We start from the raw sequence: 18624 nt of genomic DNA on the forward strand, positions 1-18624 counted from the left end.
TCCCTGGAACAGAACAACTCCATCTATCCCCCTACCATGTAGCATTTTCACCTGATTATAAAAATTATGTACCTCCTATATGAAAACATAAACATTCTTACCTCATATAATACATCATGTATTGCATCACAACTGAGCAACAGCTCAGATTTTGAATACTGAGTATAGAATATTCATAGTGAACTGTTTCTAATCAATACAGAGAGTAAAAAAAAGTCTTCAAAAATTAAAAATAAGTTAGCATGACTCTCTGAGGAAGCTGTGATCTGCTGGTGAATATTCTATGAACAGAGAAACGGGCTTAAATATACTCACTCAGTTTCAGCAAAGACCCTAAGGAAGCACAAAAACTCGAAGGGGAGTCTGTGTGGTGGATCTCTGCAACGAGATGGAACCCCAGTGACTTCAACAGGGCTCCTCAGTGTACAGGGGGCTACCTGGCCAGAGCTCAATGCAGGAACTTTCTAGGTGAGGCTATGCATATCAAGACTTTCAGTCAGCTGGTATCTTTGCTTATAAATTCCGAGGGAGAGAGAATAAAGGAAAAACAACATTTTCCGTGAAAGCTGCCCCTACTGCAAGCATGTCAGAGTTTCATTTTTTTTATGCTATGCTCTGGAGCTTCTAGTTTTGTACGGTCAACTTTGGGGTCCATAGGTGGGTGGGTATTTGTTGAACACCATTTTTATATAACCAATTCTCTCTGGAGCTATAGACAAACCTGTTGGAACAGGCTCAGCTGGAAGCTGCTGCTTTTCACGTAGTTCCCAAATGCGAACACTGCCATCTTCTGAGCATGATACCAGCTGCCTGTCCAACCAAATGAGGAATTATATTGAAACAGAACCAGCATGGATACATATTAGCACAAATCGACATAAAATTTCACTGCAGGTACAATAAATCCCCCAAGAGTCTACCCAATTTTATTACCAGTAACTCTTAAGAGTTATTATTTAACATGATGCTGAGAGATCTTTTGCAAAAGGACAAATTATAGTGAACTCAGGAAAATTAGTATAAAACTATACAAATTTGCAATCCCACCTAATGCTTTTAAAAACGTACTGCTTTATAAAAACAAATGCAAGCTTTGATCTGCAAAGACTAATGCATGTGTGTAGTCTTAACAACTTAACCGTGCAAGTAATCCAATGGAGTGAATCTACTCACTGCTTAAAGTTAAGCACAGTGCAAGTGTTTGCAGGATCAGGGCCTTATTTTACCTTCTGATAGACATCTCCATAAAACGATAGTGGAGAATGGCAACATAGCTATTAGATAGAGATATCTACAGCAACCAACTGTCTTGTCTTAGCTCTATTTTGATGGATCTGTAATTCATCTGTAAACATTAAGCTCCTGCTAGACACTTGGCACTAAATGACAAAGAGTGGGAGTGATTATTTTCTGTTCAATATTTGTTCATTAAATTAATTAGGCTGTTTTTGAGCAACAGAAATGTCTAAATGAGTTTGGCATGTGGCTTTGTTTTGCTTTATTAAATGCAAGTGTGAAAAGATATTTCCATAATGGAGACTAATTATTTTGCTAGATTTGAATTTAAAAAAGCAAAAGGTATTTAATTTGAAAGCTGTGTACTAAGCTTGCTGAATTCTATTATTCCACATCAAATTATAATGGTGTATTTTCAAAATGGAAAACAATGCTATTTCTTATGGCAGATCAAGCCAAAGATCAGGTACCCTATGCTGCCTTGGGAAGTTAAATGTAGCTTTGCAGGTTGTCCCTAGCCAGCTTTCTGAGCCTTGCATTTCTTTACTGCATTACAAAATTTACCATGACTTGTACCTGTTTGGAAGTCTTGCAATGTGCAATACAATGGAGTCATGAGCAGTTCTCTGGCAGGCAATCACACGCTTCATTTGAAGGTTATAAACATATATGCCCTTCCCAACAGCAGCAAACACACACTGGAAAGAAAATTCAATAGAACATTACACAGATACAGACATAAAACTATTATTTTGTGTAACAGATTTCCAGTGGTACTATGACATCATAAAGCTACTGCTACCGGGCTCAACCTATCCTTTTAACCTGCATTAATGCACTGCCTTCTGAAGAATAAAAATATCAAACGATTGGAAAAGCTTTGACCCTTCCTGGATGAGAGAGGAAGATTGGGTAGGAGATCTTACATATCATTGCAACAAAATTAGTAAAGCATAAAAATGTACTTGTAATTATATTGGGAATTCCTCTGTATGCTGAATTCCAAGTTGGCTACAGTGATATAACAAATTCACAAAGCGCAGCAACTGTTTCTTTTATGGAATATTTTTATTCAAAAATGTGTTAACCTATTGTGATAGGGTGTGTTGCCCACACGGGTCCTGCAGGGAAAGCTGCACAGATGAGTTTCTCCCTGGGAGTAGGGAGTGATGAGACTGCCAAACCTGGAGGAGTGGGGAAAGCTAGGATGTATGGAAACGGCTCAGAGAAAGGCAGCAGTCCAAGGAATGGACCTTTGCTGCTGTGTAGAGAGTCCCTGAGCCAGAACCTGGAGTATAGGCTGAGCCCGGTGGCACTGTGAGACAGTGAAAAAGAAGACTGCCTGAGACTGCTGGAGAGCAGGAACCTTGATGCACTCCTCCTGGAAGGGGAAACTACAATAATGACCTGGCCAGAAGGCTCAGTCACGCAGAGGACGCTGCGGTTCCTGGAGCAAGAGAGAGGTTGTAGAGGAGAAACGGATGGAAGGAGCATTGACCTACCTGAGTTAATCCCCAGAACCACAAGGAGGCAGCACAGTCCACCGGTGAGTAGAGCAACCCATCACAAATTGATGGAGAACGTGGGCAGGATGGTCAACTCTGACAGAGGGATCAGGAATGGACTGTGCCTCACAAGATCCCCAGGTGAGGGGCAGAGAGACACTATAATGCGGTTGAACCTTGCAGCAAGGGTACATAACAGGGAGAGAACCACTAAATGAAGACAAAATTGAAATGCCCACAGTACAGACTTTCTTTGCTGTGGGAAGATGTCCCCTACTAGGGTGCATGCCGGAATTTCTGTTTCCACAGTGGGGAGATAAGAAGCAACAGTGATGGGTCCCTGTTATGTGGGGATAGATATTAGAGAACCAGCAGAGACTGTGTGAAACCCAAGTGTATTTACAAGACTGTATGGTGCAGGTAGCTTGTCAACAGCAGCAGCAGCTGTACAGAATCCTTCAGGAAAGCAGGAGGAGTTTTAAGGGCCACGAATGGGAAAGGTGCTCCAGGACTAGGAGTCCAGAGGCCCAACCCCAAAGCGTTATGGCTGTGGAAGCAGGGGGCACCTGAAGAGGGCATGCCCCTATTGGAGGGAAGCAAAGAGCCTTACCAGGAGACAAGGACTAAGGTGATGGCCCAGAGAACACCACTCAATAAGTGTCTGGATTGAAGGAAGACCTGCTTTTGGTGTGGGAGAAAGCGCTACATAAAGAGGCATCGACCCTCACAGGGGAAAGAGAGCCCAAAAAAGGGCAAGGGACTGAGGCAAGAGAAAAAAGAGCCAGAGGCCCGTAAGGAGCTCATAAGAATAGTGGAGAAGCCCAAGAGGCAGGTAAAAAAATGTGAAGGGAAGAAAGAGCCTCTGCATTAATTACTGTCCTCCCTGGAGGCCTAACACTGAGACAAACCCCAAAACAGTGGGAACTCGGAGCCTGGGAGCAAGGAGGACTCTGGGGGGAGGGGGTCCAGGTGAGAGAGAAGCTGTTAACTGCAGAGCAGGCCTGGGTGGAGGTTGCACAGGACCTGCAGTTCCAGCAGGAGAAACTCAGAGATGCTATGGAGGAAGGTCTCTGACCATGAGCTACAGCCTAAGACAAGAAAGGGATGACCTGAGAGCCCAGCTGCAGTAGGTACAGGTAGGTGATTTAGAGTAGAAGAATATCTGCCCACCCCTGGTTGCAGCTTTGAGGGAGAGGGTGTGTGATGAGGTGCACTCCCCCACACTTGCCTTGCAAAAGCTGAATTGGGCCAGGTGGACCCAATCATCTAATTAGGCTGCATGGGTGGGATGCAGCTATTTACAGAGAAGCTCAGCTGTGAGGGACAGGTGGAGCTTTTATCCAAGACAGGAAATTGGAAGCAGAGGGAGTTGCAGGGAGAAAGGGAGGGGCTGCAGAGATGAGTTACCTAGAATTATTCCCTAGGCAGGGGGAGTAAAGAGACTGGCAACCCAGAGGAGGAGGGAAAACTAGGAGGTATGGAAGTGGCTCAGGCAAAGGCAGCAAGGTCTAGGGAACAGACCTTGGCTACTGTGCACTCCTGAGCTGGAACCTGGAGTAGAGGGTAGTTCCTAGCTTCTCCTGCCTGGTGCTGTGGGAGTGGCACTGAGGCAGTAAAGCAGAAGACTACCTGAGACTGCTAGAGAGCAAGAACTTTGATCCATTCCTGCAGAAGGGGAAACCACCATAGTGACCTGGCTGGAGGACTGAGTCATGAAGGGGACCAGGGTGTACTGGCTTACTTTCACCTCTGAGCAGCTCTGACCAGCAGTGAATAGAGTAACCCATCACACCTGCTTAGGCTAATTCTAGTTTAAAACTACATGTAGAAAGAAAAAACTCTAAGTTTAATATCTCAAAGAGCAAGAAGAACTTGTACACAGAACCAATTTGTATAAACTACAAACACTAGCAACCGCTCTGGAGTTGTCATGCACAAGAGAGTATTTATGTAAGTTCACTGCTGGCTTTATCACAAAGATTTGCAAACTTTTCTTTCCTCAATAAAGCATCGGAATGAGTGCAGGAAAACAGTATGTTCTGAGGTATCTTAATACCATTTTACCTGAACTATGGGGTCTGGGCCAGTTCATTTCAACATTTTTTATCACTATTATTCTTTATTTATGTTGCAGTAGCATCAAGAAGTCTCATTAAGGAAGATGAGCCCCAGAGAGCTGAGCTCCTAAAATGAGAGTCCCTGCCCCACAGAGCTTCCATATATTGCAAAGGCTGGAAGCACTACTGTTACAGCTGTTATTATCTTAGTAGAGTGTAGGGATGCTGTACAATTACTAAAACAAAACTGTACAGTTCCCCTCATTATGTAATGATGTCTGGTTTGCATAATCACTGTATTCCACTTGGATGGCAGCCATTATTAGCTATAGGGCAGTATTCTGCAGAATCACTTTACAATTATACTCAATAAATGTACCGTGAATAGTCAGATCTGCCTGGGAACTTTTTCCCAGCATTCCCAACTGGTCTTGTAAATTTGGCAGAACCAAGCAATCAGACCTAAAGTGGCCATTTTGTACCTGTTTTACCTTCCTCTCTTCCAGCTGATGAGTACTGAGATCCTCTGATGTTTCCCCTCCAGCTTTCCCACTCATGTACCTCATAAGACAGCACATTCTCACAAACTACTATAATCCCTCTGGGCCCCATACCCAGAAACAGTTGCCCATATAGAGATGCTTCCTCACTCAATCCAAACAAAGCAGAGAGAAATATTTAAAAAAAAAAAAACAAAACAAAACATCAGGCTGCATAGCAGGGAAATATTTAAAAACCCTTTTGACTATTTCTTTCAGGCCAAAGCCTACTCTCTCTGGAGTCCATGTGAACTGTGCAATTGATTTCAATGAGGACTAGCTCTGATCCTTCCTCTAATCCATTTCCTCTTGTCTACAGGCCAGCAAGGTTCTCCTCATTTCCACAATAACTCTGCTAAATTTGAATTTATACTGGGTTATCTCAGCCCCTCCCTCCCAATTTAATTTTGAAATTCAACTATATTGTCATTATTCTGAGATGAGCCTCATCAACCAGTAGGGAGGGGAGGAGATGAAGAGAGTAAGGGGAAAAGCCAACAGGGTTTTTCTGGGAACAATTTTTGTTGCTGTTTTTTTTGTTAAGCAATTTCCCTTTCAGCAGTTTGCAAGCCCATGTGGGGGATTTTCTCCTTTCACTGAAAACTTGATTTAACTAAACATGCCTTAACAACAACAACTTGAGGATGCTTTATTGCATACAAGGTAATAATCATGTTCTGAGCTGAGTTTCTTGGAAAGAACGCACACCCTTGTGTTATCACTGATACATTATAATAAGCTCTGCAATTCTTTGCGACCTTTTCAATCAACTACATCGGCCAAGTCTCTTGGAACAAAGGCAGGAACATTTTTTACTACCATTTATAGACATGTTCACAGTCAAGAACAGACTGTAAATATACCCTTTGTTTAATTTAGTTTATTAAAGTGCCTACAGCTAGAACTGTCTGAGAGGCAAATTTTGAGTTGCTGCTCCAAACAGTTGGAATAACTTTATTTCACTGAAACAGACACCTACCCTGTTTGGTTTTTAAAACCAACTTTAAACACTTATTAAATCAGCCTTTGACAAATGAAAACAAGTTAAATTGTAATTGTTCACTGTTGCTGTCTGCTAGTTCTCAGGTTGAGTCTATTGACTCTCTGTACTTAACTACTTAGAAATAGCATTTGGTAACTGCTGTAACCTTGTTAATCTAATGAGCAAAATATTAATACTAGTGACTGCATTAATAAATAATAAAACCCAGTTCTTAAGAGAGCTGAGTAAACTTTAAACAAACATCACTTATTGCTTGCTAGAGTAGACTGAAAACATTAACATAAAACACTCTGCTTTCTATTATAAAGGTAAACTTTATTTTTTTTGTTTGGTTTACTTTGTTTAAATTTTTTTACCTCCGCATCAGATGTTAAATGCTGAATTGAAACTTCATGTTGGTTTTGTGATAATTTAATTTCTTGTTGTGTGACTGTGTGGAAAGACGGGTCCCATGTGTTGCAGTCGCATACTTGACTTATCCAATTCAATGCATCCCAGACTATCAGCTCACCCACATGAGAGCCAGTCACAAAAGTCAAATCTAGGCAAAAGCACAAAGCCACATATTATAAATAATCTATTTCAAACTAGGAAGCTGCTCTACAAAAGCAACAGCTAAAAAGCTGCTAGATAAAACCTGTTTCTAAGGTAGTGATTGGCATTTGTAGTATGTATTTGGTTAAGTAAAATTCTCTGTCCTTTCAAAGAGGTTGGTAATCTGATTTCCTTTTATTGATATAAAATTTAAATACATGTTTTGCAAAACAAATCAGAAACGAAAGCATTTCAATTTCTGTGATGTACACCATGACAAAGAGAGGCACCACCAGCAGAAGCATGTGCAAATACTAAGGCTTTTTGTCTTCACTCTGCATGAACAGACACTTATACTTCATTGGTGATTCACTGGATCCTCTTCTCTCAGGCAGAATATACAAGTGATTTCTTGGTGTGGAGAAGGGACTATGATAACCTAGAATGTATGACAGGTGGTGGTGTAAGATGGGCATTGTTAAGCACAATTGTAAATTGGGTATGCTGTGAGACATACCCAACAGTGTGTGAATTTTAAGGACAGAGAAATCTAGGATGAGCATTTTGGACCTTTGGGTAGGTTGAGTTTGAAGAGTCATTGGTTGGCTGCTTACTAGAGAGGGCCAGAGAACTAGACTATGATCAGGAAGGGAAGCATTGCTGGGTTCTTAAAGGATTAGGCTTTCCCTCCTGGAGTAAGAGAGAGAGGTTAACAAAAGCTATTGTGTTTAATCTGGTTGAATAAAGGGCTTAACGGCTTCTCAAACCCCGAAATGGGAGGTGTAGTCAGTCAGTAGATTCTGAAGAGATCTGCAGAGCCCTCAACAGAGTTAGGGAAAGCAGCCAGGATTGTCCAATATTTACAGGTAAGTGTCCTGACAGAGTGAGAGAGATTACAGGAGGGAAAAAGGCTGCACTAGCAACCCAGACACATCAGTGTTGAACAATGTGTCCACGGAGGGGTTGGGGTCATGGCAGCTGGTTTTCCCCCATTTGTAGTTTTAGTGGATGGGGCTGAGTTGCCTCATCTGTATGATGTCATGATAATGGTAGACACTTCCTGCAGGAGTACTTAGTGGGTTGCCTTTTAAAACCCAGCATTGTTCAACTCCTGGTATCAGAACCAATGGAATACTGTGGGAACACAAATCCCATAGATCTTGCTGTTCTAGAATCTAAGTTTTCATTTTCCCAGTTTTTCACAACACTGCACCATGGCCTCTGGCGCTATAATCCCGATGCAAGAAGCCGCTATGCCACATCCACAGGAATCCTGGGCACAGGTAGAATTGTGGGGAAGGGTCAAAGGAGCATGGGAGAAGCAGGAGAGGATGTACCCAGGCCAACATAGGGGCTACTACAGCAGGGGCGAAGATAGGGTAGGCCTGATAGTTGCCCTATCTGTCAGCAGGGGCTCTATCAGCTCCTGCAGCCTCTGTACAGGGAAGGCACATTAACTCAGCTTGGTTCCTGTGCCGGCATAGGGATGAATCTGGCTCAGACTCCCGAGTCTTTTGTTTGTTCAGATGGGTTTGCGATAGTATTGAACATTAAGTCAATTTAAAGCAATACTAAAATCACAACTTGATTTTTTTTGTAAGATTTGAGTGTCCATGATGTGCTGCAAACTTTTTTTTTCTAAAAAGCAACGTAACATTTCTTTCAAACTTTGTAAAGTCTATTATAACAATTTATCATAGTCATCTAAGTTAAGCAACTGTAGGAGGTCGTGGAAGGGAATGACAGAATGGTGTTTTTAAACTTCCAATACAGCAACAAGATAGCAAAAAAACAAAATACAAACCAAATTCTATTACTGTCACTGGCTCCTCAAGTCACAACCTAGCTGGCTTACCTTCCCCATCCATGTAATAGCGATAATGGTACTTACTTCACCGGGATGTTGTGAGGATGAGTTAGTGTTTGTGAAGTCCTTTGACGATGTAAGGATTTCGTAAGTATCACTACATATCGTTTCAAAATTTGACTATCTTCACAACTCCACTTGACAGTTCCTCTAGTGGTTAGAAAGCTTTGTTCCAGTTATGTGTCTGGCCATAACCAAAACTAAACTTCATAGCTGAAAATATTCCACTAATAACTAGAAATACTAACTAATAAAGCATCAGTCTTACCATTGACACTGACCAATGAGAGGATATTATCTTGATGGTCAGCCAGGCGTTTTACTTCAAGGACATCCCAACCTTCAGATCCCTCTGTGGAAACTACCAACCTAAAAATTACTTAAGATAGATGGACAAATTTTCTAAACAAGCATTATCATTTGTACAGAGTAAAATGCAGCTCTGTTTAAATGAGAAACTCAACTATGAATTAAGTACACTTTAGATGACACAATGCAGTATATACTATACAGTTTAGGACAGTCTTTTTTGTGAGGGTTTCCCAACCCAAAAGCAGCTTTATTACAAAATTTTAAAAATAAAAATCTGAAAAATTCTGGCTTTTTAAAATAAAATATGCACCCTTGAATTTATTTTCCAGTTTGTTTTTGTGAACACAGCAGTTTTTCTTTTGTCCATTCACATCCGCCCCATTTCCTCCCCCAATCTCTCCTCTCCCTACTCCACCCCCATCCCGATCTGACCGCTTACACTCAAAATAAAATTCAAATAAAAATACTTTTATCAGAAATGGTAAAATTCCACCTGATTCCTAATTTTGAAACAAATAGTAAGCCAGAGAATCTCACCCCACCACAGAAGTGCTGCTTAGAGTGACTGAGACATAACTTTGCAGAAAACAAGCAAAAGAAGTTGTTCGGGTTTTTTTGTTTGTTTTTAATAAAGTGCAGTGGCTGTCCAGTACTACAGCACCAATTGCATTTTTACTACTTCACTTGCAAGGGGATCAGACATTGAGCATTACACTCTACCAAAAAGTTGAATCAGAAGCATTTTTAGAACACCAGTTTCATCAGTTGTAATATGAAGTTTAAAAATAAAAAATTAAACATAGTCAGCATGCAGACCAGACTCGGGAAACATGCAGGTAAATATATACTGGAAAAAACAAGAAAGGAGGCAGCTGGGTAGAGTGGCACCTGGCTCCAATTTTCCTACATGGTTTTGATAAAATGCTTCAATCCATGTGTTTTTTTTGCAAACTACTGCATATAAGAAAAAATCCAAACCTCATGAATATATAGAGGGTTATGGAGATTAAGTTGAAATGTAATATACTCACTCAACTCTTTGCCAACTGCTGCTGCAACACAGTTTTTAGGCAATTCAACCAAAGCACTGATATCTTTAAAAACATCCGTAAAGAAAGGAAAAAAGGTTATTCTCCATACGAATATAATGCAATTAAATATGGGCTATTTCTTTATAACTCTAAAAATTATGGATTTTAATAAGAGAGGTCCGTTCCACATTCTCAACACACAACTGAGGGAAACTGATATCACTTATGTACTGGCAACACAAATACACTGTTAAATCATAAAACATTTATTTATCAATTCATATATATTTCAAAACACTTTAACAGTACCTGTTTACAAACAACGTTCATCTTTAGTAAAGATAATGGGCTAGATCCTCACCTGGTGTAAATTAGCGAGGCTCCATTGGCTTTGATGGAGTTATGCCAATTTACATCTGCTGGCTGGCTGGCTCAGTATGTTTTACTTAACTTTTTTTTTTAAAGTTAGAAACAAAAACCAGGAGCATTCTGTCACACTACATCATTCAAATTATTTTAAACACTGTTGGCCTGATCTCCAGAGATGCTGCGTCCCACTGAAATTAAAGTATCAGAGGGGTAGCCGTGTTAGTCTGGATCTGTAAAAGCAGCAAAGAATCCTGTGGCACCTTATAGACTGACAGACGTTTTGGAGCATGAGTTTTCATGGGTGAAAAAAAAATCAGACAATATGACAAATCTCTTGTAACGAGGGATTTTGTCACCGTTACAACTGTTAAATGACCTAAGTGCTTGCAGTCTTGTGGAAAGTGTTTAGAACATGGGAGTTGAGGGCATTCAGCACCTCACAGCATCAAACCCTTCCTCAGGAAACTGTCCCATAAATTAAGAACAGCAGTGGTTTGTAACTATGTCCACCAGACAACACTATATACACTTTAACAGGTTTATAACTGTTTTTTTTTTATTAGCCCAATTACAAAGTGTTGGCATTGTTTGTAGCGCTATACTATACTTCATCTACAGATATGATTGTGTGATTTGGGTGCATTTTTAATTAGCATTTCCCTTTGTTATTATATGCACTGTATGTAAAATATAGCACAACTGATTTTTGTAGGTAGTACTGAGTCCACAAATAATGCAAGTCTATATATAGTTAGATTTGTATCCCTTTACTCCAAATTTCTATTCCACACTGCGCGCGCGTGTGTGTATACACAGAGAGAGACAGATAAAGCATATTTGTATAGTTTTATCTATTCTAATTTTGAAGATCTAGGATTACACACACTTATGTAGAATAGCAACATATAGATAGATAGTACTCCTATGGCAATTAAGTTAGAATAGGTAAATTCATACAAATGCAGTGATTACATATATAGGACATTTTACGTGCGTATCTGCTCTCTCTCCAGATAAAATGGAGAGTAGTGAGATTCTACTCTAATCTTCAAAACAACCTTATGAAGTAACTAGTATTTATCTCTCTCACATGGGGAAACTGAGACACAGAATAACAGATTTGTCTGAGGCCACAGAAGGCGTCCGTGTCAGACCTGGAACTAGAAGTCCAGAGTTTCTCACTTCCAGTCCCATGCATTAACTGCTATACTATGCCCAACTCTTGGCTTTTGAATTTTGTGTGATAAAACAAAGGCAGACCAGCTCAAGTATTAGGATAGGTGATGTTTCTCGTATGAAAACTAAGCCTATCTTTGTAATCAGGCCACTGAGGTAATGTTTAATGATGTAACTGTTATAGTTGCAATGTATTTCATAGATACATTGGGGGAAATGAGTTCTGTACTGTATTTACAGATATTGCTGCGCCAGACCATAGCTCTCAAGGTCCCAAATGTGTGACCTTTCTTCTCTTCCTCCCTCTATACCATCTCCTTGGGTGTTGTCACACCTTGTATGGTTTCAGCTACCATCTTTATAATGACTCACAAATCTGCCTTCTCCCTCCTCAGCTGTCTCTCTCCCCCTCCATCACATCTTAGCCTGTCCCTCAGACATGTTCTCCTGGCTATCTTACTATGAACTTAAATTTAACATGGCTAAAATTACATTCAATCCTTCTTCCCAAACCCTTCCCACTCCCTGCTTTTTCTGTCTCTATCAACACTATCGGCATCCTCCCACTCAGGTCCATAACCTGGGAGTCACTGTCTAAGCCTCACTTTCCCTTGGTTCACATAGCCAAGGCTGTATCCAAATATTGCATTTCTTCCTCCACAGTATTTCTAAAATCAGATATTCTGTTTCTATCTAAAACCCGTATGCAAGTCCTCCTCTCCTATCAATTACTACCACTGCCTCCTCTCTGGCTTCCCTATTTCCCTGTGCCCTCACACCTGCTATGATCATCTCCCTGGCTATAGCTCTCCCTCTCTGAATCCCTTCACTGGCTTCCTCTATCCCACCACATCAAGTTCAAAATCTTTGCCCTCATTTTCAGACCCTCTGCTACCCTCTGCCACTGATGCCAGCCTTGACCATTTACTTATCTCCCACTGCGTCTCATCTTCTTTCATGTTGCCACTTAGGAGTAAATGCCCATCCCAAACTGATCTCAGGCCACTACTTCCTCCTCCTTCAAAACCCTCCACAAACAGCACTACTTTTGTGCCATCTACAGAAAAGAGGTCAAGGGGCAACTGGGTACAGGCATACATTTTTATATACTTTATTTTTTTCATAAGAAATGTATGTAATACACATTAAAATTGTGCAGAGTTAATTGCTTCCCCTTTGCCATATCCTCCTTGTCCTCTAAGACTGTAAGGGTGAAATCACTAACTTTAATGGGGCCAGGATTTCACACAAGCTTTTTCGGGGTAGCTTCTATGTCTTCCAGTCCACTTGAACTGTAGCTAGGACAATGAGTTCCCTGTATGAAGAGAGTTCTCTTAGGTGCTAGTGCAATATAAATAAGAACAACTAGCTTTATGCTGAGTGAAAGACACAAAATGAGGTTCAGAGCAAACTGTTTGAAATGCTGTACAGTTATCTTTAACATGTCCAAAGTTCTCCAGCATCTCCACTCCAGGAATAAATAGTAAAATACAAGCAGATTGTGAGGGCTGGAAGTAATACTAGGCTTGCCTCAAAACTTTGAGGTAGGAGATTAAATTGTGTATCTGTGTAATCCTCCTGTGTATATAGGGCTAACACATTTCTGTTCTCCTATTTTATGACAGGTATATGTGGCTATTTTGGCTCCAGCTATGTACCAAAAAAATCCAGTATACTAGCTGCCTTAGGAACATTGCTGCATTTTAAGCTTTTACAAACATATTTAGATGATGATTTTACACTACATTGATTTACTAATAGTTCAGAGCAGTATGAGTTTAATTATATTATATTTAATAATCCTATTCAAAAATTTTCCTTTTTGTTTATACAAAGGATTGAATCTTGTAATTAAAACCCTTGAACCTATATACTTACAAAAAGTCTAGTTCCCTCACAGAGGTATAAATCACTAGTCTGTGGATCCGGCCCTCTGCAAGGGAAATGTATAAATCACTAGTGGAGGATCTAGTCCAGCAAGTCAAAGTTAATGTACAATTATTGATACTTGACATTCTAAAATTCATATAGCACAGGAGGTTATAAGTATCCTTAATTCTGAAATGATTAAGTTGACATTTTTAAAACTAGACAGAGGGCAGCTTTAATATATAATGTTATCTTTAGAATTAAAGAGAATTTGCCAGGTTTCATTTTGCATCGTTATACAAATCCATTTTACTTTCACTTTATCTGCTATAATGAACCATTTCCATTTTTTACCTGCATCAGTGAGATGACTGGTCTTACACAAGAGATCTAATTTTCTGTTCCAAACACATAGATCACTCCCTCCAGATAACCATACATCCAGTCTTTGAAGAACTGTCAAACACTGCAGAACAAAATCAGATATATGGCCCTTACAAAAGTTCTTTGGGGAATTTTTCAGTGAAATGATTATCAGCTTTAGTTAGGTAAAACTGCAGGTACTATGAAATACATTAAACTCTCTTTCCTGCAGAATACAGAAATCACTTGTGAAACATCACTATTTTTACTAACAGACTGTAGGGCCTGATTTCAGAGGTGATCATCATCCAAAGGTCCCCCTGAAGGTGCTGAAAGCCAGTCAAAAGGGTGAAATCCTGGCCTCCTGAAGCCAATTTCAGTTTCAGATGTTTACATCGAAATTTCACAAGGTTGTAACCCTGAGGCTCCTGACCCAGAAGGGGGTTGTTGGGGCAGGGATTTACAAGGCAATTGTAGGGGAGTCATAGAATGCCACCCTTACTTCTGTGCTGCTCCTGGCAGGGGTGCTGCCTTCAGAGCCGGGCAGCCAGAGAGCAGGAGCAGCTGCTGGCCAGGCACCAAATTCTAAAGCCAGCACCACAGAGTGAGGGTTTCAGGGTGTGGGGGGTGTTGCTGTACATGTGTTTTTTCTCAGCAGCCTCCACCCAGGTCAGGGACTGACAGCCACCCTTACTTCTGCACTGCCTTCAGAGCTGGGCTCCCAGCCAGCAGCCATGGAGCTTCCTGCAGCTGTAGGAGGTTCTTGAAGGTGGCTGTGACCCAGCTCTGGCAGGGGAAGAGGAAATACTGGGCTGTGTCCACAGCAGCTGGAGCCCCAGTCCACAGCAGGAGCCTCCCGCCCCTCCCCTACAATAGCCATATTTCACAGGGGAGATCAGACTTGGCAGTCCATGGCACGTTTCATGGCTATGAATTTGGTAGGGCCCTAACTATAACTATTAATGCAGCTTGCCACTCCATATGGCTGAGAAGATATTTCTAGGGTTGTCATTTTTGGCCATGCCTCTCCCCGGCTACCAACTGCAATACATCTATAATCACATGGTTGGCTGAAGCATCCGATTTGGATCCTGACTTAGATCCCAAAGTCTATCATGGAGCAGTGGAAACATCCACTCCTGGTGGCTATGGAGCAGCATGATCTCCTGGGGACGAAGTGATCTTTACACTCTACCCTCAGGAATCTCTTAAAGCATGTAATGTGAGAAAGTTTTCACTTTTGTTTATTAATAAGTCACTGATTTTGGTTTCCATACAGTATCTGGGGCTTATAGGTATCTTTCTATGCTTCAGATTACTAGTAAAACCAAAGTGATTTCTCTCCTTATAAATGAAATTTGCTCTGTTTAAGTAGTGATTACTGGTGCATAGCATCATACTGGAAATCTATTTATCGTTTTCTTTATAGGTTTTGTTTTCTTTATTCTTTACCAGATTTGCATCTGCAGGAGACGATGGAGTTGTATTTCTGTGGAATGCTCAGGTTAGTTTAGTTTTTGAGTGGGGTATATTCTGTAATAAGGATGTGGATGGGAGTGGGAATGTGGGGAGCTGATTTTGCTCTTGAACTGATCTAAATCAAGAATCAGTCCATTGAAGTTTAGTTGAGCTGTGTCTAGCATAATGACCATGCCAAACAACTGAACATGAACAAAATTTTCCTGAGGAACACAAGTTAGAGAAGGGAAATAGCAATTGTAAACCATTTATAATCGAACCAAATTTGAACAGAATTTCAAAGGACAAGCAAAAGGCATTACTCCAGCCCCAAAGCTTTATCTCTGTCCAATTTGAAAGATCTGGTTCTAACACCATCATTGTTTGCAAGACTCAAAGTGACAATCTTTTACAATGGAAATGGTTGCTCCCAGCTCCTTCCTTTTAATAAAACTTTTGTCAGTGGCTAGATCTCAGTCATTCTACTACCTTTGAAGTAAATGGTCTGAGCAAACTAAAATAGGTTATTATTCATTTTAAAATATTCTGTCTTCACATATGTCACACTAGCTTTCACTACGGGTGTATTTATATACACAAGCCTAAAAATACACTTGGACTTTTCTTTACCTTTACAGTGGAATGGAAGCATGACACTTTCTGAACTTCCCTGCCACTATTGCAATCCCAAACCTGAATTCATTTATTAAGGAAACATAAAAGGTCATAACATGTTTCTCTGTTTAGTTTATAATTGGATGACAGAGTTTGAGAAATAAAAATGTAACGACACAGGGGTTTTCTAAATACTAACCTACTCTTCAAACTTTAGACACTCTGCAGTGACATTTACACTTGTTTGTTACATATTCATTATTTTTGTGATAGGGACCATGTCTACTTCTATATTTTAACAGAGGCTAGCACAACAGAGCCCCAGTCTTGACAAGGGCCTTTGGGTCCTACTATAATATAAACAATTGCCACCCACTCTGCTGCCAGGCTTATTGTTCCCTTTAAAATCAGTTAAATGCTAGGAAGATTTAAGGATACAATAACTGTCCTATCAGCAGATGCCGTTAAGATCAAATGATTTTTTTCTTCACAAGCACCAGATGAAGGAAATGCTGCAATGGCTGTAATTTTGTGTGTGTGTCCATGCAGCTCAAATAACTTTTCTCCAGTCTGAAAAAAAAACAAATACAGCATATTAAAAGGTAAAATTTTCAAAATCGACTAAATCTTAGTGAGACCTAGGTGCCTAAGTGAATTCTGAAAATAGGGACTTTAGGAGTCTGTCACTCAGGTGCTATTGAAAATGTTACCAAGATGTATTATACCTAAATAAACCTGTTACTTTGAATGTAGGGGAATACTATGAAAGACCTACACATTTAATAACTGGAAACACTTGAACACCTGTTAAGTTAAATTCTGAAATATTCATCTTATGTATTTTAATAGTTTCATTTTTAGCTTAAATGTTAGCCAATTTACTTCATTATACTCTATTGACATCACTATTTCTAATTTGCTGGCAAAACTAATCTGAATGCTTTTTTTTAAAACAATCATTTGACCTACTTGAAACTATCTTTATTAACAAGAGTATCTGACTGTTGCCATTTATTGTATGAAACTCAGTATTGTATCTGTTGTCTACACCCATAACATGAGACCATTTTAGCTTAACTACCCAGCATGAAAGTTAGGGATGCAGAGACAGTTGAAATGGCACACTTGTGATTAACAATGTCATATTTGTGTTTTTATTAAATACAAGAGTGATTTCAAGCATGTAAGTATGCAGAAGTAGAAAAACAGAACTCCAAAGTTGGACACCCATCCATAAATGCATCCATAAATGCTTTGTGTGCATTTTCACATACGTTTCTGGAATATTGATTCTCTCTCACATCATTTTGTTTCATATTAGAGGGTTATGAAATGTCTTCCGTAAGAAATGTTATGCTTAACTGAAACTTTTCAGAAAAGGAAGGAAAGTTACAAGTTCCCCTGTTCCGATTTTAAATTACTGTTGTAAATGTTATGTATAACTTTTTTCAAGAGGTCTTCATAAAAAGTTTAGTCTCTGAGATTTCTCTCTGCCTCACTTGAAGCTTAACACTCAGATTTTAAACAGTTTACTGATCTGCTTTTCAGTCTATTAAACATCTAAGCTACTTATCAGGCATCCTCTAACAGGTAACCTGCAAGATACTTACCTTCACATTTTTTGATGAGCTTGTATAGGGAGAAAACAGCATGTTTATTATTATTCTTTATTGGAAGTATCACCTCTAAAATGCAGTATTCCTGTGACAAGTGTTACTGTTCAACAATATACTTTTAAAAGCTGGAGTGAGACCTGTACCACGGCAAGCAACTAAGAGCTCTTTCTCTCATTAACTCCATGGGAGTGACAGTGAAGTCAGTTCTTATATTAGGCCCCAATTCTGCAAAGATTTGCACATGTGCTTAACTTTACACTCTGAGGCCTGGGCTACACTAGCAGGGGGGTTCGAACTAAGATATGCAACTGTTGAACTATCTTAGTTCAACTTACCCGGCTGTCCTTACGGCAGCGAGTTGACTACTGCGGCTTCCCCGTCGACTCTGCTTACTCCTCCTGCCAAGGTGGAGTACGGGCGTCGATTAGCGGATCCATTTATCGCGTCCAGACGAGACACAATAAATCGATCCCCGATACATCGAACACTACCCCCTGATTCGGCAGGTAGTACAGACGTACCCTGAGTAGCCCCATTTTAATTAATGGGAGTAGGCAGACTGCAAAAAGTTATGCTCATGCATCAGCAGTGATTAACTTGTGCCAAGGCTTCCAGGACTGAACCATGGCACCTCTAGGCTTGGTAGTTCATAATACCCCGGCACCTCTGGGCTTGCAGTGTCAGTTATGAAAATAAAAAACATTGCTCGAGTCCCAGTACCTCTTTCATTACAAATTAAGCACAGTGCATAAGTCTTTGCAGGACTGGGGCCTCACCATGTCGTCTGATATTGAGAGGTTCAGCAACCAATATCTTAACAGCTACTGAAAACATTTTCACTTGTGCTTCCAATACTTCGTCTTGCACTGAATATTTTCATACACATTTTTACTTCTCTTTTCAGACTCTCAGTTTCACATCCAGCTTTTCTGAAGCAGAACAAAAATAAAAACCAATTCAAGGATGTTTCAGTCAGACATGTCTATAAAATTCAACTTATTTCTACTGTGCTAAGACTCTCTTTGACTGATTCTGCCCTTGCACCAATTTTACATTATGCTAGACACAGCTCAA

The 18624-nt window shown here is 40.2% G+C and overlaps 1 protein-coding gene across 6 annotated transcripts in view; it reads right to left on the minus strand.

Annotated features, from left to right (window-relative positions):
• Positions 1–213: 213 nt before the first annotated feature.
• The window catches only part of WDR41 (WD repeat domain 41), a 28309-nt gene continuing 9898 nt past the window's right edge, over positions 214–18624 (minus strand). The window contains exons 2-10 of one of the 6 annotated variants that reach the window (XM_050935745.1): positions 18271–18479; positions 16373–16504; positions 15950–16012; positions 13853–13964; positions 10085–10147; positions 9010–9120; positions 6697–6881; positions 1813–1934; positions 218–810 (exon numbers count right to left, since the gene is read on the minus strand). In XM_050935745.1, coding sequence (XP_050791702.1) covers positions 639–810; positions 1813–1934; positions 6697–6881; positions 9010–9120; positions 10085–10147; positions 13853–13964; positions 15950–16012; positions 16373–16504; positions 18271–18279 — 969 coding nt within the window. In that variant the 5' untranslated portion in view covers positions 18280–18479 and the 3' untranslated portion in view covers positions 218–638. Of the gene's footprint in view, positions 811–1812; positions 1935–6696; positions 6882–9009; positions 9121–10084; positions 10148–13852; positions 13965–15949; positions 16013–16372; positions 16505–18270; positions 18480–18624 lie in introns of all 6 variants that reach the window. The other 5 variants (XM_050935741.1, XM_050935739.1, XM_050935743.1 and 2 more) reach the window with 5 other exon arrangements.

Source organism: Gopherus flavomarginatus, unplaced genomic scaffold (assembly GCF_025201925.1).
Source record: "Gopherus flavomarginatus isolate rGopFla2 unplaced genomic scaffold, rGopFla2.mat.asm mat_scaffold_2369_arrow_ctg1, whole genome shotgun sequence".
Lineage (NCBI taxonomy): Eukaryota > Metazoa > Chordata > Testudines > Testudinidae > Gopherus > Gopherus flavomarginatus.